Source organism: Mobula birostris, chromosome 6, assembly GCF_030028105.1.
Source record: "Mobula birostris isolate sMobBir1 chromosome 6, sMobBir1.hap1, whole genome shotgun sequence".
NCBI lineage: Eukaryota > Metazoa > Chordata > Chondrichthyes > Myliobatiformes > Myliobatidae > Mobula > Mobula birostris.
The window spans coordinates 109,958,059-109,984,820 of NC_092375.1; the positions used below are offsets into that span (position 1 = coordinate 109,958,059).

The window sequence follows — 26,762 nt, forward strand, 5'->3', positions numbered from 1 at the left end:
AGGAAGAAAAAGATAACAAAGTTATTTGCTTCATTAAGGATAAACAGAGAGTAAGAGGTGGAGAGTTTCTTAAGTGCATCTATTTTAATGCTGGGAGCATTGTAAGAAAGGTGGATGAGCTTAGAGCATGGATTAATACCTGGAAATATGATGTTGTAGCTATTAGTGAAAAATGGTTGCAGGAGGGGTGTGATTGGCAACTAAATATTCCTGGATTTCGTTGCTTCAGGTATGATAGAATCGGAGGGGCAAGGAGGGGAGGTGTTGCATTGCTTGTCAGAGAAAATATAACAGCGGTGCTCTGGCAGGATAGATTAGTGGACTCATCTAGGGAGGCTATTTGGGTGGAATTGAGGAATGGGAAAGGTGTAGTGACGCTTATAGGGGTGTATTATAGACCACATAATGGGGAGCAAGAATTTGAGGAGCAAATTTGTAAGGAGATAGCAGATATTTGTAGTAAGCACAAGGTTGTGATTGTGGGAGATTTTAATTTTCCACACATTGACTGGGAAACCCATTCTGTAAAAGGGCTGGATGCTTTGGAGTTTGTAAAATGTGTGCAAGATAGTTTCTTGCAGCAATACATAGAGGTACCAACTAGAGAAGGGGCAGTGTTGGATCTCCTGTTAGGGATTGAGATAGGGCAGGTGACAGAGGTATGTGTTGGGGAGCACTTCAGGTCCAGTGATCACAATATCATTAGTTTCAATATAATTATGGAGAAGGATAGGACTGGACCCAGGGTTGAGATTTTTGATTGAAGAAAGGCTAAGGAGATGTAAAAGGATTTAGAAGGACTGGATTGGGACAATTTGTTTTATGGGAAGGATGTAATAGAGAAATGGAGGTCATTTAAAGGTGAAATTTTGAGGGTACAGGATCTTTATGTTCCTGTTAGGTTGAAAGGAAAGGTTAAAAGTTTGAGAGGGCCATGGTTTTCAAGGGATATTGGAAACTTGGTTCAGAAAAAGAGAGGAATCTACAATAAATATAGGCAGCTTGGAGTAAATGAGGTGCTTGAGGAATATAAAGAATGTAAAAAGAATCTTAAGAAAGAAATTAGAAGAGCTAAAAGAAGATATGAAGCTGCTTTGGCAAGTAAGGTGAAAATAAATCCAAAGGGTTTCTACAGTTATATTAACAGTAAAAGGATAGTGAAGGATAAAATTGGTCCCTTAGAGAATCAGATTGGACGGCTATGTGCGGAGCCAAAAGAGATGGGGGAGATTTTGAATAATTTCTTTTCTTCGGTATTCACTAAGGAGAAGGATATTGAATTGTGTAAGGTAAAGGAAACAAGAAGGGTAGTTATGCAAAGTATGATGATTAAAGAAGAGGAAATATTGGCACTTTTAAGGAATATAGAAGTCTCCGGGTCTGGACAGGATATTCCCTAGGACCTTGAGCGAAGTTAGTGTGGAAATAGCAGGGGCTCTGACAGAAATATTTCAAATGTCATTAGAAACGGGGATGGTGAAGGAGGATTGGCGTATTGCTCATGTTGTTCCATTGTTTAAAAAGGGTTCTAAGAGTAAACCTAGCAATTACTGGCCTGTGAGTTTGACGTCAGTGCTGGGTAAATTGATGAAAAGTATTCTTAGAGATGGTATATATAATTACCTGGATAGACAGGGTCTGATTAGGAACAGCCAACATGGATTTGTGCGTGGAAGGTCATGTTTGACAAATCTTATTGATTTTTTTTTGATGAGGTTACGAGGAAAGTTGATGAGGATAAAGAGGTGGATGTTGTCTATATGGACTTCAGTAAGGCCTTTGACAAGGTTCCACACGAAAGTTTAGTCAGCAAGGTTCAATTGTTAGGCATTAATATCGAAGTAGTAAAATGGATTCAGCAGTGGCTGGATGGGAGACGCCAGACAGTAGTGGTGGATAACTGTTGGTCAGATTGGAGGACGGTGTCTAGTGGTGTGCCTCAGGGATCTGTACTGGGTCCAATGTTGTTTGTCATATATATTAATATACCTTTCTGTGCCAGCTAAAGGTACCTTGCCCACATTGTTGCGCACATTTTCCATATTTGATGAGGGTAGGACTTTCAGGAACTTGATGCCACAGCCTTTTTTTACCCCCGCCCCCCAACTTATGATCCTGAAGGTGAATTGGTGCTATGTTTCCATAGTGGAAGAGTCTAGGGCCGGGGGCACATCCTCAGAATAGAAGAGAGTCCCTTTAGAACAGAGAAGAGGGGGAATTTCTTTAGCCAGAGGGTGGGGAATCTGTGGAATTCATTACCACAGGAGGCTATGGAGGCCAAGTCATTGGGTATATTTAAGGCAGAGGTTAATAGATTCTTGATTTTTAAGAGCATCAGCCCTGGGGGATTTGAAAACAGGAACCCAGGAGTACAAGTACAAGGCAGGGCATTAAGCATAGAAGTTGGAATGACGATACAAGAGTCAGCAGATACTGGAATGTGGAGCAATAAATAATCTGCTGGAAGAACTCAGCAGGTCAGGCAACATCTGTGGCAGGAAATGTCGACATTTCAGATCCTGATAGGAATTGGGATATTCTGGTGCAGTTGTACAAGACTTTGGTGAGGCTACACCTGGAATATTGTGCTCAGTTTTGGTCATCCTGCTACAGGAAGGATGAAATTAAGATGGAAAGAGTGAAGAGGAGATTTATAAGGAGGGACTGAATTATGGAGAGAGGTTGAACAGGTTGGGCTTTCTTTCATTGGAGCATGAGGGGTAATGGAGAATTATGAGGGGCACAGATAGGGTGCTTGCACATAGTCTTCTTCCTGGGGAATCAAGAACTAGAAGGCACAGGTTAAGGTGAGAAGGTAGAGATAATTTTCATCCAGAGAGCGCCCATTATGTGGATGAGCTGCCAGAGGATTCAGATTCAGAATATTTATTTATTACATATATAACGAAACATACAGTGAAAAGTGTTAACAACCATTTGAGCGGAATGTCCAAGGTTACACGTTGTATCGGAGTGGTAGGAAGGGAGGCAGAGGGGGTGGCATGGCTCTGCTGGCATCAAATCGGTAGAAAGGTGTGACATAGGATTGGAAGATGTTGAATCCTTAAGAGACTGCAAGGGTAAAAGGACCCTGATTGCAGTTATAACCAGGACTCCCAACAGAAGCTGGTATATGGATCACAGATTACAATGGAAAATAGAAAAGGCATGTCAAAAGGGCAATGTTACAATAGTTACAGGAAATTTCAACATGCATGTCGATTGGGAAAATCAGGTTGGAAATGGATCTCAAGAGAGTGAGTTTATAGAATGCGAAAGAGATGGCTTTTTAGAGCAGTTTGTCGCTGAACCTACCAGGGGATCAACTATACTAGATTGGGTGTTCTTTCATGCACTAGAGGTGATTTGGAACCTTAAGGTAGAAGAATCCTGAGGAGGCAGCGATCACAATATGTTTGAGTTCAACCTGAAATTTGATAGGGAGAAAGTCTGACGTAGCAGTGTTTCTGTGCAGTAAAAAAGCAGCATACAAATTAGTCAGAGAAACTGGCTCACCTGAGGACTGGGAGAAATTCAGAGTTCAGCAGAGGAGGACAAAGGGCTTAATTAGGAAGGGGAAAAAAGATTATGAGAGAAAACTGGCAGGCAACATAAAAACGGACTGTAAAAGCTTTTATAGATATGTAAAAAGGAAAAGACTGGTAAAGACAAATGTAGGTCCCCTGCAGGCAGAAACAGGTGAATTGATTATGGGGAGCAAGGACATGGCAGACCAATTGAATAATTACTTTGGTTCTGTCTTCACTAAGGAGGACATAAATAATCTTCCAGAAATAGTCGGGGACAGAGGGTCCAGTGAGATGGAGGAACTGAGTGAAATACATGTTAGTAGGGAAGTGGTGTTAGGTAAATTGAAGGGATTGAAGGCAGATAAATCCCCAGGGCCGGATGGTCTGCATCCCAGGGTGCTTAAGGAAGTAGCCCAAGAAATAGTGGATGCATTAGTGATAATTTTTCAAAACTCGTTAGATTCTGGACTAGTTCCTGAGGATTGGAGGGTGGCTAATGTAACTCCACTTTTTAAAAAAGGAGGGAGAGAGAAACCGGGGAATTATAGACCGGTTAGCCTAACGTCGGTGGTGGGGAAACTGCTGGAGTCAGTTATCAAGGATGTGATAACAGCACACTTGGAAAGCGGTGAAATGATCGGACAAAGTCAGCATGGATTTGTGAAAGGAAAATCATGTCTGACGAATCTCATAGAATTTTTTGAGGATGTAACTAGTAGAGTGGATAGGGGAGAACCAGTGGATGTGGTATATTTGGATTTTCATAAGGCTTTTGACAAGGTCCCACACAGGAGATTAGTGTGCAAACTTAAAGCACATGGTATTCGGGGTAAGGTATTGGTGTGGGTGGAGAGTTGGTTAGCAGACAGGAAGCAAAGAGTGGGAATAAACGGGACCTTTTCAGAATGGCAGGCGGTGACTAGTGGGGTACCGCAAGGCTCAGTGCTGGGACCCCAGTTGTTTACAATATATATTAATGACTTGGATGAGGGAATTAAATGCAGCATCTCCAAGTTTGCGGATGACACGAAGCTGGGTGGCAGTGTTAGCTGTGAGGAGGATGCTAAGAGGATGCAGGGTGACTTGGATAGGTTGGGTGAGTGGGCAAATTCATGGCAGATGCAATTTAATGTGGATAAATGTGAAGTTATCCACTTTGGTGGTAAAAATAGGAAAACAGATTATTATCTGAATGGTGGCCGATTAGGAAAAGGGGAGGTGCAATGTGACCTGGGTGTCATTATAGACCAGTCATTGAAAGTGGGCATGCAGGTACAGCAGGCGGTGAAAAAGGCGAATGGTATGCTGGCATTTATAGCGAGAGGATTTGAGTACAGGAGCAGGGAGGTACTACTGCAGTTGTACAAGGCCTTGGTGAGACCACACCTGGAGTATTGTGTGCAGTTTTGGTCCCCTAATCTGAGGAAAGACATCCTTGCCATAGAGGGAGTACAGAGAAGGTTCACCAGATTGATTCCTGGGATGGCAGGACTTTCATATGAAGAAAGACTAGATGAACTGGGCTTGTACTCGTTGGAATTTAGAAGATTGAGGGGGGATCTGATTGAAACGTATAAGATCCTAAGGGGATTGGACAGGCTAGATGCAGGAAGATTGTTCCCGATGTTGGGGAAGTCCAGAACGAGGGGTCACAGTTTGAGGATAGAGGGGAAGCCTTTTAGGACCGAGATTAGGAAAAACTTCTTCACACAGAGAGTGGTGAATCTGTGGAATTCTCTGCCACAGGAAACAGTTGAGGCCAGTTCATTGGCTATATTTAAGAGGGAGTTAGATATGGCCCTTGTGGCTACGGGGGTCAGGGGGTATGGAGGGAAGGCTGGGGCGGTGTTCTGAGTTGGATGATCAGCCATGATCATAATGAATGGCGGTGCAGGCTCGAAGGGCCGAATGGCCTACTCCTGCACCTATTTTCTATGTTTCTATGTTTCTATGTTTCTAAAGGAAATTGCAGTTTCATGAGAGATGATTTATAACATATAACAATTACAGCACGGAAACATGCCATCTCGGCCCTGCTAGTCCGTGCCGACCTCTTACTCTCACCTATTCCCACCGACCTGCACTCAGCCCATAACCCTCCATTCCTATCCTGTCCATATACCTATCCAATTTAACTTTAAATGACAAGATCGAACCTGCCTCAACCACTTCTGCTGGAAGCTCGTTCCACACAGCTACCACTCTCTGAGTAAAGAAGTTCCCCCTCAGGTTACCCCTAAACTTTTAACTCTCAACTCATGTTCCCTTGTTTGAATCTCCCCCACTCTCAATGGAAAAAGCCTATCCGCGTCAACTCTATCTATCCCCCTCATAATTTTAAATACCTCTGTCAAGTCCCCCCTCAACCTTCTACGCTCCAAAGAATAAAGACCCAATTTGTTCAACCTTTCTCTGTAACTTAGGTGATGAAACCCAGGTAACATTCTAATAAATCTTCTCTGTACTCTCTCTATTTTGTTGACATCTTTCCTATAATTTCGTGACCAAAACTGTACACAATACTCCAAATTTGGCCTCACCAATGCCTTGTACAATTTCCACATTACATCCCAACTCCTATACCCAATGCTCTGATTTGTAAAGACCAACAACAATGTGGGCAATGTTCCTTTAGCTGGCACAGAAAGATTCTCGAATAACTTGGAAATATGAACCTTTGGCAAGCTGTTCCATTCCCTCCCACTGTTTCACACACAATTAGATACTAACTAAACTGCTTAGGGGATTGGGATTGGTTTGATGCAATACGGAGAATAAAGTATAAAAGCTACCAAAAAAAAGTGACGTATGACATATTTTCCCTTCCTCTATGAAGGGTTTTGACAGGAAATGCTGATTAATTGTCCATTTTTATTTTATTTAGAGACATGTCATGGTAACAAAACCTTCTGGGCCAACAAACCCACATGCATGAGACCCATCAATCTACTAACTTGTACTTCTTTGGAATGTGGGATGAGATCGGAGAACCTGGCAGAATGTATAAACTCCTTACAGAGAGCAGCGGAATTGAAACCGGGTTACTGGTGCTGTCATAGTGTTACGCTAACCGCTACAATACTGCGCACCCCCCAAGATTTATATCCCTCCATAACTGCTGCCTGACTTGCTGAGTTCCTTCAGAATTTTGTGCGTGCCGCACTAGATTTCCAGAATCTCTTGTGATTGTGAACATATTCTCCCTGTCCTCACCCTCAACTCTCTTGGACAATGACCATGGCCAGGAGCAAATAATCTGATCAGGAGCTCTACCCCATGGCACGTTGTGGGACTGCAACAGTCCTCGGCTCCTGCTGTTTGAACACAACAGATGCTGGAAATCCAGAGCAACGCACACAAAATGCTGGAGGAACTCAGCAGGTCAGGCAGTATCTCTGGAGAGGAATAAACAGTCGATGTTTTGGGCATAAATCCTTCATCAGGAATCAAAAGGAAGGGGCCAGAAGATAGAATAAGAAGGTGATGGTGGGGGAAAGGGGAAGGATTATACACCGGCGGGTGTTTACAGTGAGGCAGAGTGGAAAGCTTTTGTTCGTATGCTCTCCAGACAGATCACACCATACGTAAGTACATTACAATAGTAAAAGGAATATAAAGTTAAAATTGGAGAAGACATGCAGTACAGGTAGACAAGTAAAGTGCAAGGACCATTACAAGGTAGATTGTGAGATTAAGAATTCATCTTTAAGTGACATAAACCAAAAAACAGTACAGCCCAGTGCAGGTCTTTCAGCCCATGACATAGTGCCGATAATTTAACCTGTTCTAAGATCAGTCCATCCTTCCCTCCCACAAACCCTTTCATTTTTCCCTTCATCCATGTGCCTATCTAAGAATTTCTTCAATGTCCCAATGGAATCTGCATCTACCACTATCCACACACCCACCACTCTCTGTGCAAAAAACCTACAGTACCCCTGGCGTTCCCCTTATATCTTCCTCCAATCACCTTAAAATGGTGAACTCAGTCAAGCCACCTCTCATCCTCCTTGGCTCCAAAGTGAAAAGACCTAGCTTGCTGAATCTTTCCTCATAAGCCATTCTCTCGAATCCAGGCAGCACCCTGGTAAATATCTTCTGCACCCTCTCTAAAGCTTCCACATCCTTCCTATAATGAGGTGACCAGAACTGAACACAATTCTCAAAGTATGGTCTAACTAGAGTTTTATAGAGCTGAAACATTATCTCATGGCTCGAACTCAACAACCTAACTAACGAGTGCCGACATACCATACGCCTTCTTAAGCACACTATCATGGGGACCCCAAGACCCCACTGCTCTCTATACAAAGAATCCTGCCATTAAGCTTGGACTCTGCCTTCAAGGTGAATCACCTCTCACTTTTCCAGAGTGAACTCCATCTGCATTGCAGGAGACAACTTCCTACGCCACCTGGAGAAGAAGTGAGAGTGCAGACTCTGGAGATCTTGTATAACACACACAAGATACTGGAAGAACTCAGCAGGTCAGGCAGCATCTTTAGAGGGAAATGGACAGTTGTTGTGGATCAAGGCCTTTCCACAGGACTGGAAAGAAAGAGGAGTGATAGCCAGTATCATTTCCCCTCTCCTTAATCCCTCAGCTGCCTATCCCACTGCTCACCTGGTTCCACCTATCACCTGCCAGCTCTTGCTGCACACCTTTCCCCCACATTTATACACTGGCTGTCTCCCCTTTGTCCAGTCCTGATAACAACTCTCAGCCCAAATGTCGACCGTCCATTTCCCTTCACAGTTGTTGCCTGACCCATTGAGTTCCTCCAGCATTTAGTCTGTGTTGCGATAGATTTTCAGCACCTGCTGAACCTCCTGCCCCTCCAGAGGGTGCAGTCTGTGGATGAGAGGCAGATGGAACCAGGCAGGAGAAGCAAACTGGACATTTGGAGGCATTGAGGCATTTGGATAGGTACATGGAGGCGAGGAGCTCAGAGGGTTACATGCCAGATATGGGCAACTGGGAGAGCAGTGAGAATGCTGTGGTCACAGGAGATTCTTCAGCACACACAAAATGCAGGAGGAATTCATCAGGAAGCATCTATGGAGAACCCCCTCACCTGGTCTTCTCACCTATCATCTGCCAGCTAATACTCCTCCCACTCCCCCCGTCCTCTTAATCTTCCTGACGAAGAGTCTTGGCCTGAAATGTTGATGGTTTATCGCCCTCCATAAATGCTTTCTGACCTGCTGAGTTCCTCCAGCACTTTGTGAAGGATGCTGTGGTCAGCATGGACCAGAGGAGCTGAAGGGCCTCTCTCAGTGCTGTTTTATTCCATGAGTGTGGAAGACAGGAGTGGATGGAATCATGGAAGAGAAGAAGGGCACAGGGAACATGGGTTTGTTGAAGTTGGAAAATCCACATTCATACTATAGGATTGTAGACAAGTCCAGCCAAACTACAAAGTGAAATCCTTATAGAACAGCTCTTGCTCTAACCATTAGGTAAGGATCCCACTACAGTGTTCTAAGATGAGAATGGGGAGAAGTCCCCAGTGCTTTGGCCAAAATTATCCTTCCACCAGTGGCTTTTGAAACTTCTTATTGAGTCTTTTTGCAAGAAATTCTCCTACTGTTTTGACTACTCTTGTTTTCATTTCATTACAACTCATTTCTCTTGCTTCCTGCCCACAGCCAGACAGACTCAAGTCAATGGGTATATTTAAAGTGGATGTTGATGGCTTCTTAATTAGTAAGGGTGTCAAAGATTATTGGGAGAAGGCAGAAAAGTGGAGTCGAGAGGGAAAATCAATCAGCCATGATGGAATAGTAGTGCAGACCTGATGGGCCAAATGGCCTAATTCTGCTCCAATGTCATATGTTCATATGGTTTTATGGTCAAACTCATCATAGATCCCTTTGCTGGTTGTTGGTTTTTACGAGGCACACATTAGTTACCTCTTCCCGTAGTCCACACTTTGGAATACACGGTGTTGCTGTGAAGCCCTGGGACCATGGAAGTCTGTATATTACCCACTGACTTTCTTTTAATGTTGTGCCACGTCTGATACAGGTACGGACCTGGTGTTCTCATGTCCTGGAACACAGTGCCCTGAGACAGAATTGGGTCTACAGACATGGAGAAGTGCCCTCAGTGAGGTAAGACCCCTAAAGTCGCCCAGTTTTACCCTATCAAGGAGCAGGAGTCAAAGCGGCAAAGTCCACCTGACTTGGACTGCTAATGTCACATGTGCCAAGATAGAGTGATCCTGATTCAGAATTAGGTTTATTTATTGAAGGGGCGCCACCGTGGCATAGCGGTTAGAGTAATGCTATTACAGCTTGGGGTGTCTGAGTTTGGAGTTCAATTCTGGCGTCCTCCATAAGGAATTTGTACATTCCTTCCTGTGTGCATGTGGGCTTCCTCAGGGTGCTCCGGTTTCCTCGCACAGTCCCAAAGATGGACTGTTTGGTAGGTTAATTGGTCATTGTAACTTGTCCTGTGGTTAGGCTGGGGTTAAATAGGCGGTTTGCTGGTTGATGCAGCTCGGAGGGTCAGAAGTGCCTGTTCTGAGCTGTACCCCTAAATACATAATAAAATAAAAGGTTCAAGATTCAAGATTGTTTATTGAAAATTTTCAGTGCACAAGAGTAAAGAAGAACAAAATGGTTATTACTCCAGATATGATGCAGCATAAAAAAACACAGTAAGCCTAAAGAACACAATAAATATAAATATAAACACAATCAGATCGAACTAGGGCTTTACTCTTTCGAGAGGAGGAGGATGAGAGGAGACATGATAGAGGTGTACAAGATAATAAGAGGAATAGATAGAGTGGATAGCCAGCGCCTCTTCCCCAGGGCACCACTGCTCAATACAAGAGGACATGGCTTTAAGGTAAGGGGTGGGAAGTTCAAGGGGGATATTAGAGGAAGGTTTTTTACTCAAGAGAGTGGTTGGTGCGTGGAATTCACTGCCTGAGTCAGTGGTGGAGGCAGATACACTAGTGAAGTTTAAGAGACTGCTAGACAGGTATATGGAGGAATTTAAGGCAGGGGCTTATATGGGAGGCAGGGTTTGAGGGTTGGCACAACATTGTGGGCCGAAGGGCCTGTACTGTGCTGTACTATTCTATGTTCTATGTTCTATGAACACAATGTACAAGTAACCGTTATAAACCATACATAGACTGACTGTATGTACGTTTGTACATAAATTGATGGGAGGTGACGTGTAAGTAAAGGGTTAGTAAGTGAAAGTGTTGATCAGCCTGATGGCTTGGGGAGAGTCATTGTTTTTAAGCCTAGTGATCCTGGCATAGATGCTATGTAGCTCTTCACTGATGGGAGTGGGACCAACAGTCCAGGAGTCTTGAAACATACAGAGAAATTAACAACCAGCACAACCTGGGGATGTGCTGGGAGCAGCTCGCAACTGTCGTCACACATTCTGGCGCCAGCACAGCACGTCCACAATGTTCAGCAGAACAACACAGAACACAACAAAGAACAGAACAAGCAACAACAGCCAAAACAGTGAAAAGCTTGTCTTGCATAATGTCCATAATTCAATTCAAATAAGAAGATGAGAAGTGACTTGATAGAGATGTACAAGATGTTAAGATAGAGTGGTCAGGCTGAAATGGCTAATATGAGGGGAAGATAATTTTAAGGTGATTGGAGCAAAGTATAAGGATTAGGTTTTCTACACCTAGAGGGGTGGGTGCACTGCCAGGGATGGTGGTAGAGGCAGATACACCAGGGACATTTAAGGGACATTGATAGGCACATAGATGAAAGAAAAATGGAGAGATATGTGGAGGGAAGGGTTAGATTGATCTTAGAGCAGGTTAAAAGTTTGGCTGATGGGCCTGTACTGTGCTGTACTTTGTTCAATGTTCTATTACACTGTGCATTGAGGTAGAAAAAGATAAAACGATAACAATGCAGAATAAACACAAGAAATTCTGCAGATACTGGGAGTCCAGAGAACACACACAGAACGCTGGAGAAACCCAGCAAATCAGGCAGCATCTGTGGAGGGATATACACTTCAGTGCTGCATAGTATCATAACGGTTTGTGTAACGAACACAGGTTCAGATCCGCATTAGTTTACTCCTGGTGCTCCAGAGATGTATGAGTTAGTAGGTAAATTGGGTATAATTGTGTAGAGCAGCCTCATTGGGCTGGAGGAGCATCTTATCGTGCTGAATCTTGAAATTAAAATTAATTTAAAATTTATAAATTAAGGTTGATCATATTTCTCAGAGAAGGGTTCATTGAACCAAGGAGGAATGGAAAGTGTTAAAGCTGCAGATCAGCCGTGATCTAATTAAGTTCTTGATTTGAATGGTTCCAGGTACGAGGAGCGGTGCTTGTATCGGGAATAGTCCAAGTCCTGCTGGGATTCTCGGGCGTCCAGGGTCTGTTCACCCAGCACTGTGGTCCAATGGTGCTGGCGCCCATGCTCTCCATTATTGGCCTGAGCTGCCACAAGGTGGCAGTGCTGTTCAGCTCTACGCACTGGGGAGTCTCCGCTTTGTGAGTACAACTGGCTTGGGTATTTTAGAGTCATAGACTTACAGTATTGTAGAACACTAGAGCACAGAAACAGGCCTTACAGCCCAACTGGTCTGTGCCGAACCATTTATCTGCTTCGTTCCATCGGACTGCATCCAAACCTTAGCCATCCATACCCCCGTCCATGTGCTTATCTAAATTTCTCTTAAGTGTTGAAATTGACCCCGCACCCACCACTTCCACTGGCAGTTTGTTCCACGCTCTCACCACCCTCTGAGTGAAGAAGTTTCCCCTCATGTCCCTCTTAAACATTTCACTTGTCACCCTTAACCCATGACCTCTAGTTGTAGTCTCACGCACCTCATTGGAAAAAGCCTCCTTGCATTTAGCCTGTCTATACCCCTCAATGTTGTAACCCTCTGTCAGTTTTCTATGCTCTAAGGAATAAAGTCCTAACCTATTGAAAATTTCCCTGTAACTCAGGTCCTCAAGTCCTGGCAAACATTCTTGTAAATTTTCTCTACACACTTTCAATATTAATTTCATCTTTTCTGTAGATAGGTGACCAAAACTGAACACAATCCTCCAAATTAGGCCTCATCAACGTATTAAACAGTTTCAACATAACAGCCCAACTCCTGTACTCAATATTTGATTTTATGAGGGCCAATGTGAAAAGAGCTTACTTTATAACCCTACCTACCTGCGATGCTACTTTCAAGAAATTATGGGTCTGTATGCCCAGCTCCCAAAGAACAACATCTCACACTTGTCCATATTAAATTCCATCTTCTGTGTTTCAGCCTATATTTCCAGCTGGTCCAGATCCCACTGCAAGCTTTGATAGTCTTCTCTGCTGTCCACTATATCGTCAATCTTGGTGGCATCCAGTAATTTGCTGATCTAGTTTACCACGTTATCATCCAGATCATTGATGCAGACAATAGACAGTCATAGATCCAGTATCCATCCCTGCAGCACACCACTAGTCACAGGCTTCTGGTCAGAGAGGCAACCATCTATAACCACTCTCTGGCCTTTTCCATGTAGCCAATGTCTAATCTAATTTATTGCCTCATCTTGAATGCCAAGCAACTGAACCTTTCTGACCAACATCCCATAGGGGACCTTGCTAAAGTCCTTGTAGACAACATCCACTGCCTTGCCTTCATAGCTTCCTTGGTAATTCCCTTGAAAAACTCTATAAGATTGGTTGGACATAACCTATCACGCACAAAGCCATGTTGACTATTCCTAATCAGTCCATGTCTATCCAAATACTTATATATCCAGTCTCTTAGAATACCTTCCAATAACTTTCCCACTTCTGATATCAGGCTCACCAGCCTATAATTTCCTGGTTTATTCTTAAAGCCTTTCTTAAAAATTGGAACAACATTTGTTAACCACCAATCCTCCAGCACCCTACACATGGCATAGGTTGTTTTAAATATCTTCGCTAGAGCCCTTTCAGTTTCTGCACTATCTTCCCACAGGGTCCGAGGGAACACATTGTCAGGCCCTGGGGATTTATTCACCTGAATTTGCCTCAAGACCACAAACACCTCCTCCTCTGTAATCTGTATAGGGCCCATGACCTCACATCTATGGACTCTGTGTCCATCTGCCGAGTAAATACAGATGCAAAAAAATCTATTAAAGATCTCCCCCATTTCTTTCAGCTCCACAGATAGATTACCATTCTAATCTTCCAGAAGACCATTTTTGTCCCTTGCTATCCTTTTGCTTTTAATATACCTGCAGAAGCCCTTTGGATTCTCCCTCATCTTGTCTGCGAGAACAACCTCATATCTTTTTTAGCCCTCCTGATTTCCTTCTCAAGAGTTCTCTTGCACTTCTTATACTCCTCAAGTACCTTCATTGTTGCTGCCTGCCTACACCTGCTATGAACCTCCTCCTTTTTCTTAACCATCTCTTGAAAACCATAGCTCCCTAAACCTGTTATCCTCGTCTTGTATTCTGACAGGAACATACAAACTTTACACTCTCCAAATCTAACTTTTGAAGGCCTCTCTCTTACCAAGTACACCTTTGCCAGAAAGCAAACTCTCCCAATCCACACTTGCCAGATCCTTTCTGATACTATTGAAATTGGCCTTTCTTCAATTTAGAATCTCAACCCAAGGACCAGACGTATCCTTTTCTTTGAAACTAATGGAATTGTGATCACTAGATGCTAAGTGTTCCCCTACACAAACTTCTGTCACCTGCCTTGTCTCATTCCCTAACAGCAGGTCCAGTATTGCCCACTCACTAGTTGGGATTTCTATGTACTGATTAAGGAAATGTTCCTGAACACATTTAACAAACTCCTTCCCATCCAGCCTTTTTACAGTATGGCAATCCCAGTCAGCATGTGGAAAGTTAAAATCACCTACTATCAATACCTTATGTTTCTTGGAAAGTCTACAATCGGTCTACAAATTTACTTCTCTATATCCAGCTGACTGTTGGTTGGTCTATAATATAATCCTATTAATGTGGCCATACCTTTCTTATTCCTCTGTTCTATCTATAAAGCCTCACTTGACAAGCTCTCCAGTCTGTCCTGACTGAACTCTGCTGTGACATTTTCCCTGGCTAGTAATGCCACCCCTCCCACTTATCATGTCTAAAACAATAGAGCCGTTCTGCCCCTAATTCTATGTGCTGATCCATGCCCTAAGTTCACCTACATTTCCTACAATAATCCTTGCATTGAAATATACGCAGCTCAAGACATTAGTCTCATTGTACTAGATCTTTTGATTCCTGACTTTGTGTGCAGTCTTTTTCCACAACCACTCCACTACTTGTCTTGGTGCCCTGGTTCCCATCCCCTTACACCCCTCACCCAACACCCAACCCAGGAGAGTCTTCCGATGCTGGAAATCCAGTGCAACGCACACAAAATGAGAGGGATAATAAATCAGCCATGACGGAATGGCGGAGTATACTCAATTGGCTGAATGGCCCAATTCTACTTCCATGTCTCATGGTCGTATGGAACTCAGCAGGTGTATTTGACAACGTCGGCTGCTTTCCTGAGGAAGGTGGAAATGTAGAGGGAGGTGCGGTGGGATTCAGAAGGGGCGAAGGATTCACGTGTTGTTCAAAAGCGCCACCAGATCTTCCCATCCACTTGTAAGAATACACAGTACCTCAATGTAAAGCCTGACGTGAGTGTTAGCACCACAGAGCTGCAATCCCTCGCAGGGCACCCAGATTCTCAGGTATAGAGAAAGCACTCTGTAAATGGAAATGGACAAAACAAAGCCGAAAATAGTCCTGAGCCACACAGGCAGCATCTGTGGAGGGCAATAAACAGTCAATGTTTCTAGCCGACAGCCTTCATCAGGACTGGAAAGGAAGGGAGAATAAGAAGATGGTGGGGAAGGGGAAGGGGAAGGAGTACAAATTTGCAGGTGATAGGTGCAAACAGGCTAGGGGAAGGTGGGTGGGTGGGGGAGGGACGATGTTATAAGAAGCTGAGTGGTGATAGGCAGAAGAAGTAAAGGGCTGAAGAAGGAATCTGATAGGAGAGGAGGGAGGGAGAAAGGGAAGGAGGAAGGGCACCAGAGAGTGGAGATAGACAAGGGAACACACACAAAATGCTGGAGGAACTTCTGAAGAAGGGTCCTTTCCATAGAAGCTGCCGGGCCTGCTGAGTTCTTCCAACATTTTGCGTGTGTTGCTTTGGATTTCCAGTATCTGCAGAATTTCTTGTGTTTGAGGAAACCTGAAAATGGAAAAAAGAGAGAAAGAGGAGGTAGGAAAACTTACTGGAAGTTAGAGAAATTGATGTTCATGTCATCAGGTTGGAGACTACCCAGACAGAACATCAGGTGTTGCTCCTCCAACCTGAGTCTGACTTCATCGTGGCCTTAGAGAAGGCCATGGACTGACATGGCAAAATGCCAATTGGCACTGTAGAAACTCTATTAGGAGAATAGTCCTGAGTTGTGAGGCAGGAGAAACTACAGATCAGAGTTTACTGGAATTCAAAACTGAGCTATCAGGAAGGAATGGGCCTCGGTCAAATATCAGAAGATAGGCTGATGAAATGTTATACCCATCTAATGGTAGGAATGAGAAGAGGGCATTTCCTCGATGATGGAGGTCCATAATGATGGACGTCACTTTGTTTAGGCATTGACTCTTGAGCATGATGACAAGGTTAGTCCCATGATGAATCCAAAATAGTACACAACCAAGTCCATAGCTCACTGAAAGCAGTCATGCAAATAGATATGGCAGTAAGGAAGGCGAGTCGCATGTTTATATTCATACTTGAGCATATGACATGTATGGCAAGGAGTATAAGAATCAGGAAGTCATGTTGCAACTTTATAGAAGTTTGCTTTGGCCCCACCTGGACTATTGTGCGCCGTACACATTACCCCATTACAGGATGTTGAGGTTCTGGAGAGGGTGCAAAGTGAAAGGAGGTCTATTATCGAAATACGTATGTGTCAGCATACACTACCCCGAGAATCATTTGCTTGCAGACATGTACAGGAAAATAAAGAAGTGCAGAAATAATTCCAGCAAACAACCAAGGAGCAAAAGAAAGCAAACTGTATAAATGAAATAATAACAATACCATGAACACAAGCTAGAGCCCTTGGAAATGTGTCTGTAGCTTGTGGAATCCTTTCAGAGTTGAACTGAGTGAAGTTATCCCCTCCGGTTCAGGATCCTGATGGCTGAAGGGTAATAACTGTTCCTGAACCTGATGGAGTGGGACTCGAGGCTGCTGTATCTTCCTCCTGGTGGAGTGGGACTCGAGACTGCTGTATCTTCCTCCTGGTGGAGTGGGACTCGAGGCTCCTGTACCTTCCTCCTGGTGGAGTGGGACTCGAGGCTGCTGTATCTTCCTCCTGGTGGAGTGGGACTCGAGGCTCCTGTACCTTCCTCCTGGTGGAGTGGGACTCGAGGCTGCTGTATCTTCCTCCTGGTGGAGTGGGACTCGAGGCTCCTGTACCTTCCTCCCAGTGGAGTGGGACTCGAGGCTGCTGTATCTTCCTCCTGGTGGAGTGGGACTCGAGGCTCCTGTACCTTCCTCCTGGTGGTAGCTGTGAGGAAAGAGCCTGGCCTGGCTGGTTTGAGTATTTGATGGTGAATACTGCTTTCGTGCAATGATGCTCCTTGTAGATGTGCTTAGTGGTGAAGAGGGCTTTACCCGTGATGGACTTGGCTGTATGTTTTTTCCATTCAAGGACAGGAGACCTGATAGTGTTTTATAGAAGTATGTTGAGAGGCATCAATAGGGTTAGACAGTCAGAACGGTTTTCCCATTGTGAAAACATCAAGTAGCAGAGCACATACATATGAGGTGGGGGGGGGGGCAGAGTAAAGTTTAGACAGGTTTTTTTACACGGAGCACTGGAATGAGCTGCCAGGCGGAGTGGTCGAAGCTGTTAAGCTAGTGGAGTTTAAGGGGCTGTCCTGATGGCTGCCCAAAATGCCGACTGCTTACTCTTTTCCATAGATGCTCCCGGCCTGCTGAGTTCCTCCATCATTTTGTGTGTGTTACTTGGATTTCCAGCATCTGCAGATTTTCTTGTGTTTGCATTTAAGAGGAAGTCGGACTGATGCATGAACGTGTGGGGAATGGAGGGATTAGGATCATGTGCAGGTAGAAGAGATTAAGTTCAATTTGCCGTTGTGTTTGGTGCAAACACTGTGGGCCAAAGTGTATGTTTCTGTGCTGTCCTGTTCTACAAACATAGTTTGCTTTACATTCACGTTGTCATGTAGTCTATCTGTTCATGGTATTGTCTTAATACGCTCTATGTACAAGGCACCATTGACTCTCATGGGGCCTCTTTGAGCATCTGTTGTTTTAAGAAGCTGTTTCACAAATCCCCGTCCCTCAGTCTCCAATGCAGATTCAGGTTCTGTTAGAGCTTGGGGCATCGGTATTCGGAATTCAATTCCAGTGCCAGCTCTAAGGAGTTTGTATGTTCTCCCTGTAACTGTGGGATTTCCTCCGGGTGCTCCGGTTTCCTCCCACATTTCAAAGACATGACAGATTTTTTTTTAGATTATGAGAACACTCAGTCCTCATTTATTGTCATTTAGAAATGCATACATGCATTAAGAAATGATACAATGTTCATCCAGAGAGATATCACAGAAAAACAGGACAAACCAAAGACTAACACTGACAGAACCACATAATTATAGTTACAGCAGTGCAAAGTAATTCCATAATTTGATAAAGAACAGACCATGGGCACAGTGAAAAAAAAGTCTCAAGTCCTGACCGACTTCTGAATCCCCAATAACAGGCGGCAAAAGGGAGAAACTCCCTGCCATAAGCCTCCAGGCACCGACAACTGCTGATGCATTGGAAGCACCCGACCACAGCCGACTCTGAGTCCGTCCGTCTGAAAACTTCGAGCCTCCGACCAGCCTCTCTGATACAGCCTCCCGAGCGCCATCCTCTGCCGAGCACCTTCGACCTCGTCCTGGCTGCTGAAACAAGCAAAGCTGAAGATTTCGGGGCCTTCAGCTCCGGAGATTCTGGTTAACACACAGTAGCAGCGGCAGCGAAGTGGGCATTTGAAGTTTCTCCAGATGTTCCTCCGTACTCTCACGTCTGTCTCCATCAAATCAGAATTGTGCACGGTCCCCTACTTGACAGATTACAGATATTATTCATCAGAGAGGCCGCGTGCGCTGCGTCGCGCCGTCATCTTCTCCTCCTCCAAGGAGGAGTTGGTGGGTTAATTGGTCATTGTAAATTGTCCTGTGATCAGGCGAGGGTTAAATAAGTGGGTTGCTGGGTTGGGCTGGAACGCTGTATCTATAAGTAAATAAATGCTGTAGATATTGAGAAGCTGAGTGAAAAGTGAATTCATAGATTGTGGAATCGATTCAGTGTTGAGGGAGTGAAGATATCTATGCTGGAAGCTACACAGTGCATCTCTTTGCGTATACTCCTGCAGCCTGGAATGTGCCAGTCAGCAAGATTCCCTTACGGAATTCCTCTACCCTGACAAGCAGAGGGTGGGAATGAGGTTGGAGGAAGATTAAGGAGACCTCTTCCCTCTTCTTTATCGAGTGAAGGTGGTGTGTGCTTGAAGAGGAAAGGAACTGGGGTCAGGGCAGGAAAAGTTAATTAGACAGCAGGAAACTCATCTGGGAGTATAAACACCAGTACGGACCCATCAGACCCTTGTAAAAATTATGTACAATCAGAATCAGGTTTATTATCATTGACATATGTTCTGAAATTTGTTGTTTTGCAGCAATAGTACAGAGTAATGCATAAAAAAATACTATAAGTAATGCAAAAAGAGAGCAAATTAGTGAGGTAGTATTTGTGGATTCATGGACCGTTCAGAAATCTGATGGCAGAGGGGAGGAAGCTGTTCTAAAACATTGTTCGTGGCTCTTCAGGCTCACTGATGGTAGTAACGAGAAGAGGGCATTTATTTATTTGTTGAATAGGCCATTCTAGCCCTTCAAGCCATGCTGCCCAGCAATTCCCTGATTTAATCCTGGCCTAATCACGGGACAATTTACAATGACCAGTTAACTTTGGACTGTTGGGAGGAAACCAGAGCACCCGGAGGAAACCCATGTGGTCATGGGGAGAACATACAAACTCCTTACAGGGCGGCGGGAATTGAACCTGGATCATCTGCACGGTAAAGATTTATGTACCATGCTGCCTGGGTGCTGGAGTTATTCTTATGAGTGCTGCTTCTGTGATACTATGCTTCCGTGATGCTACTGCAAGTAAGTTTTTCGTTGCACTTGTGCAGACACGTACGACAAGAAACCTGAATTCGACTTTGACTTGAACCAAGTTTCACTGCCTGAGATTCTGCTGCAGTTCCAGTAGGTTCCACTAGGTGGAGCATTTGTTTCACACTTCCTGGAGAATCAGACTCAGCGTCAGATTTATTTAGAGATCCAGTGAGGAAAGGCCCTTCACCACACCGCCTAGCAACTGCCCTGATGTAAGCCTAACCTAATGACGGGACAACTTACAATGACTAATTAACCTATCCGTTACATGTCTGGACTATGGGCGGGAACCGGAGGACCTGAAGAAGACCCACACGTTCCATGGGGAGGGTATACAGAGACTCCCTACAGACGATGCCGGAATTGAACTCCAAATTCTGCTGTCCCGAGCTGCAACATCAATGTGCCAACTGCAACACTGCTGTGGCACCACTCAGCACTCTCCTTATAAAACATGAAATTTGCTGTTTTGACGCAGCAACACAGCACAAAGTCATATATTAAATGGCAAACTAAATAAATGGGACAAAATTAGGTAGTGTTCGTCAACCGTTCAGAAATCTGATGTCTGTGGGGAAGAAGTTGTTCTTAAAGCACTGAGTGTGGGTCTTCAGGCTCTCGTAGCTCCTCCCTGAGGGTAGGCATGAGAAGAAGGCACGTGCTGAGGGTCCTGAATAATGGATGCCCCTTCCTTGTAGGTGTCGTTCATGGTGGGGAGGGTTGTGCTCGAGATGGAGGTGGCTGAGTCTGCAATCTTCTGCAGCGTCTTGTGGTCCTATACACGGGAGCCTCTGTGCCAGGCAGTGACACAACCAGTCAGAATGCTCTCCACAAAATGTCTGTACAAATTTGCAAGAGCCGCATATCAAATACTGAAAGCCTAGATAGAGTGGATGTGGAAATGATGTCTTCATCTAGGAACAGAGGGCACAGCCTCAGAATTGAAGGACGTCCCTTTACAACAGAGATAAGGAGAAATATCTTTAGCCAGAGGGTGGTGAATCTGTGGAACTCATTGCTATAGGTGTCCGTGGAGGTCAAGTCATTGGGTGTATTTAAAGTGGAGGTTGATATGTTCTTGATGTCAAAGTTTATGGGGAGAAGGCAGGAGAATGGGATTGAAAAATAATAAATCAGCCATGATGGAAAGGCAGAACAGACTCAATGGCCCGAGTGGCCTAATTCAGCTCCTCTGTCTTATGGTCTTATACCGAACTCTTTACAATGTAAATGAAGTTCAAAGCAGGAGAGTCAAAGAGCACAGATTGACCTAATGTGGCCATTTAAAGGCTCTCTAATGAATTCCATTCTCCCCCCTTCCTCCACCTTTGTGTAATGTTTTCCTTCCCTCAAAAGTTTTCTATACCCTTTTGAAAGTTATTCCTGAATTTGTTCCCACTAACAGTTCATTCCAGGACTTGGAAACATGTTGGGTTGAAACAGTCTTTCCGTCTGCTTTATTTTGTTACCTAACCCACACCTGTATTCACTGTTCGCTGGTCATCGGAGTTTTGGAACAGTAGCTACTTGTAGAGGGTGCAGAAGAGGTTTGCCAGGATTCTGTCTAGACCCCACTTGGAGTACTGTGCTCAGTTCTGGTCACCTCACTACAGGAAGGTTGTGGAAACCATAGAAAGGGTGCAGAAGAGATTTACAAGGATGTTGCCTGGATTGGGGAGCATGCCTTATGAGAACAAGTTGAGTGAACTCAGCCTTTTCTCCTTGGAGCGACAGAGGATGAGAGGTGACCTGATGGAGGTGTATAAGATGATAAGACGCTTTGATCGTGTAGATAGTCAGAGGCGTTTTCCCAGGGCTGCAATGGCTAGCACGAGAGGGCACAGTTTTAAGGTGCTTGGAAGTAGGTACAGAGGAGATGCCAAGGGTTAGTTTTTTACACAGGGGAAGTGGAAACGATAGGGTCTTTTAAGAGACTCCTGGACAGGTACTTGGAGCTCAGAAAAATAGAGGGCTATGGATAACCCTAGGTAATTTCTAAGGTAAGGACATATTTGGCACAGCTTTGTGGGCCGAAGGGCCTGTATTGTCCTGTAGGTTTTCTATGTTTCTATTAGAGGGCTTGTGCTATAACAAGAGGTTGGACAAACTGGGGTTGTTTTCTCTGGAGTGATGGAGGCTAAGGGGAAGATCTGATAGAGGTTTAAAAGGTTATGAGAGGCACAGATAGACAATCTTTTCCCCAGGGTTTTGATGTCTTGTACCTGAGGGCATGCATTTAAGGTGAGACAGCGAAAGTTCAAAGGAGATAGGAGGGGCAAATATTTTACACAGAGAGTGGTAGATGCCTGGAATACACTGCCTGGAGTGGAGGTAAAGGGAGATACATTTGGGACTTTTAAGAGACATTTAGATTGGCACATGAACGTGAGGAATATGGAAGGATATGGACTTTGTGTAGGCAGAAGAGATTAGTTTATTGACATTTATTTATTAATTAAATCAGTTTGGCAAAACATAGTGGGCCTGTACTGTGCTGTACTGTTCTATGTTCTATTCAGTACTTCATTTAAGTTTTAATTTTATATTATTATAAATATAATGTAGATATGAAAAAATACTCATCCAAAATGCTGGGAGATGCCTTGAGCAATGCACACAAAATACTGTGGAAGTCAGCAGATCAGGCAGCATCAGGAGCCGTTTGTCTCACACCGCTGGGTTCAGGGACAGCCATTACCCTACAACCATTGGGTCCCACACCGCTGGGTTCAGGAACAGTCATTACCCTACAACCATCGGGTCCCACACCGCCGGGTTCAGGGACAGTCATTACCCGACAACCATCGGGTCCCACACCACCGGGTTCAGGGACAGTCATTACCCTACAACCATCGGGTCCCACACCGCCGGGTTCAGGAACAGTTATTACCCTACAACCATCAGGTCCCACACTGCCAGGTTCAGGGACAGTCATTACCCTACAACCATCGGGTCCCACACCGCCGGGTTCAGGAACAGTCATTACCCTACAACCATCAGGTCGCACACCGCCAGGTTCAGGAACAGTCGTTACCCTACAGCCATCAGGTCGCACACTGCCAGGTTCAGGAACAGTCATTACCCTACAGCCATCAGGTCCCACACTGCCAGGTTCAGGAACAGTCATTACCCTACAGCCATCAGGTCCCACACTGCCAGATTCAGGAACAGTCATTACCCTACAACCATCAGATCCCACACCACCAGGTTCAGGAACAGTCATTACTCTACAACCATCAGGGTCCTGAACTAACTCGAGTAGCCTCACTCACCTGAAAACTGAACTGATTCCACAACCTATGGACTCAATTTCATGGACTCCACAACTCATGTTCTCGATATTATTTTTTTTTATTTAATTATTGTTTTCTTTTGCATGTTGTTTGGACCTTTATGCATTAGAGGTGGGGAGGCTGTTTTAGGACAAATTACTTATTGCTTTGACTATGTTCAAAGTTCGAAGTAAGTTTATTATCAAGGTATGCATTTGTCACCATATACTACCCCGAGATTCATTTTCTTGTGGGCATTCACAGTAACTATAAAGAAACACAATAGAGTCAATGAAGAACCGCACACAAGGACAGGCAAACAACCAACATGCGTAAGACAACAAATGGTACAAACACAAAGAAGAAAAACAAAATAATAAATAAATAAATAAATAAATAATATTGAGAAGATGAGTTGTAGAGACATTAAAAGTGATCTTGTAGGTGGAGGAATTGGTTCAGTGTTGACTTGAGTGAAGTTATCCACGCTGGTTCAGGAACCTGATGGCTGAAGGGTAGTGACTGTTCCTGAAGCTGGTGATGGGGGACATAAGGCTCCTGTAACCGCTACATTTTGGTAACAGTGAGCAGAGAGCATGGCCTGGATGGTGGGGGTCCTTGATGATGGATGTTGCTTTCCTGTGGAGAAAGAAGACTGGACTATCTCCCTCTTTTTTTTCACCCCCTTTGCAGATTAGTCCTCCTCGTGGTGCTGTTGTCTCAACATCTGCGATCCTGTACCGTTCCGATTTGGAGGTGGAGAAAATCCAAAGGATTCGATGTTTGCATTCGTTTCCCCATCTTTAGAATATTTTCGGTATGTACAAAAATTCCAGTTGCCCACATTCGGCCCATATTTCTCTAATTTGTCTCAGATGCCCATACCCAGTCCCATTTACCACTGTTTGGCTCATATCCCTCCAAGTCAGGGGTTCTCAAAATGGGATCCACAGACCCCCTTGCTTAATAGTATTGGTCCATGAAAAACTTTGGGAACCCCTGTCTTTCTTATCCATGTACTTATCCAAATGCCTTTTAAATGTTGTTAATATACCTGCCTGAGACACTTCCTCTGGGAACACGCTCCATATACTTTCTTTTAAGTGATACAATATGGTCCAATGAGCCCAGACTACCCAATTAATCTACTAACCTGTATGGTCATGGGGAGAATGTACAGACAGCAGTGAACTTTAACCTGGGCCACTGGCGCTAATATTGCAGGGGTGCTAGGTAACAGCAGAGAAGCTGTCAAAGACATTGCTGAGGTCCAACTTGGAGTATTATGTACAGTTCCTGCCACCTAATACAGGAAAGATATTTATTATTGAAAGGGTGCAGAGAAAACTTACTGGGACTTGAGAACTGGAGTTGTAGGAAAAGGACTTTATTCCCTGGAGCACAGGACAATGAGGGGAGATTTGATCGAGGTATACAAAGTTATGAAGGTGTATAGATAGGGTGAATATTTATAGGTTTCTTCCCTTCAGGAAAATATAGAGTCACAGAGAAGTACAGCATAGAAGCAGGCCCTTTGGCCCATCTAGTCCATGCCGAAACCATTTAAGTTGACTCCCATCGACCTACATAGGCTACTGTCTCCCTACCATCCATGAACCTATCCAAACTTCTCTTAAACTTTGAAATTGAGCTTGCATGCACCATTTGTGCTGGCAGCCCATTCCACACTCTCACAACCCTCTGAGTGAAAAAGTTTCCCTTCATGGTCCCCTTAAACTTCTTCCCTTTCACCCTTAACCCATGACCTCTGGTTGTAGTCCCACTGAACCTCAGTGGAAAAAGCCTGCTTGCATTTATCTTATCATAATTTTGTATATCTCTATCAAATCACCTCTGAGTCTTCTACGTTTTAAAGAATACAGTCCAAACCTATTCAATCTTTCCTTATAACTCAGGTCCTCCAGACCTGACAACAACCTTGTAAATTTTCTCCACATTCTTTCAACCTTGTTTATGTCTGTCCTGTAGGTAGGTGATCAAAATGGCACACAATACTCCAAATTAGACCCCACCAACATCTTATACAACTTCAACATAACATCCCATCTTCTGTACTCAATACTTTAATTTATGAAGGCCTACGTGGCAAAAGCTTCCTTTACGACCCTATCTACCGGTGACAGCCATTTTCAATGAATTATGGACCTGTATTTCCAGATCCTTTGTTCGACCACACTCCTCAGTGCCCTACCATTCACTGTGTAAGACCTACCCTGGTTGGTCCTGCTGAAGTGGAAAACCTCGCACTTGTCTGCATTAAATTCCATCTGCCATTTTCAGCCCATTTTTCCAGCTGCTGCAGATCCCTCTGCAAGCCATGATAGCATCCCTCACTGTCCACTTCACCCCCAATCTCAGTGTCCTCCACAGATCTGTCCAGACCATTGATATAGATGACAAATATCAAAGGACTCAGCACTGATCCCTACGGCACACCTTTGGTCACAGGCTTCCAGTCAGAGAGGTAACCAGCTGCTACCACTCTCTGGCTTCGCCCACAAAGCCAATGCCTCATCAAATTTGCAACCTCAGAGGTCCCAGGTTAAGAGTGAAAGGCCAACTATTTAAGGAGAATCTGAGGAGGAACTCAACACTCAGAGGGTTGTGCAAGTGTGGAATGAGCTGACAGATGAAGTGGTGGATGTGGATTCAAATGCAACATTTAAATGAAGCTAGGATAAGTACATACATGGAAGCAGTATGGAGGGCTGTGATCTGGGTGTGGGTCCAGACAGAATAACAGTTCAGCATGGAGCAGATGGGCCAAACGGCCTGTTTCTGTGCTCTAGTGCTCTGTGGTTCAATGGCTCTATGACCATCAGGCCATAAGAAGACATTAGAGCATTCATCTCATCCAGTCTGCTCCACCACTCCGTCATGGCTGAATTATTATTTCTCTCAACCTCATTCCTCCCCATAACCTTTGATACCCTGACTGATCAAGACTTATCAGCCTCTGGTTTAAATATACCCAATGACTTGGCCTCCACCACCATCGGTAGCAGTGAATTCCGCAGATTCACCACCATCTGACTAAAGGAATTCTCCCTCATGGCTGTTCTAAAGGGATGTCCTCATATTCTGAGGCTGTGTAGGCTGGTCCTAGACTCCCCATGATAGGAAACATCCTTTCCATATACACTCTATCTAGGCCTTTCTATATTTGTTAGGTTTCAATGAGATCCCACACATTCCAAATTCCAGTGAATACAGACCCAGAGCCATCATATGCTCCTCGTACATTAACCCTTTCATTCCTGGGGTCACTTTTGTGAACCTCCTCTGGACCCTGTCTAATGCCAGGACTGGAGATACCTAAGAACATACATGTATTGCTGCATTTCAAGAAGGTAGTCCATGACTACATTCTTGAGGGGCAACTGGGGATGAGCAACAAATACACTTGCATTAGGTAAATAGAATATATTTTTCACCAGAACCTACTTTTCAGGTAGCGTAACTTTCATCAAGTAAATTGGACGGTGGGTGTCACGGTAGTGTAACACTATTACAGTGTCATTGTCCTGGGTTCATTTCCCGCCACAGTCTGTAAGGAGTTTGTACGTTCTCCCATGACCACGTGGGTTTTCTCTGGGTGCCTCGGCTTTCACCCATCTTCCAAAGACGTATGGGTTATTAGGTTAATTGGTCACATGGGAGTAATTGGGCTGGAAGGATCTGTCAGCGTGTTGGGTCTC

General features: G+C 44.4%; 1 protein-coding gene across 1 annotated transcript in view; it reads left to right on the forward strand.

Moving 5' to 3' along the window:
* The window catches only part of slc23a3 (solute carrier family 23 member 3), an 87,940-nt gene that overhangs the window by 20,941 nt on the left and 40,237 nt on the right, over nt 1-26,762 (forward strand). The window contains exons 4-6 of the mRNA XM_072262374.1: nt 9,559-9,644; nt 11,850-12,031; nt 23,737-23,860. Of these exons, the coding sequence (XP_072118475.1) occupies nt 9,559-9,644; nt 11,850-12,031; nt 23,737-23,860 (392 nt within the window). The remainder of the gene's footprint in view (nt 1-9,558; nt 9,645-11,849; nt 12,032-23,736; nt 23,861-26,762) is intronic.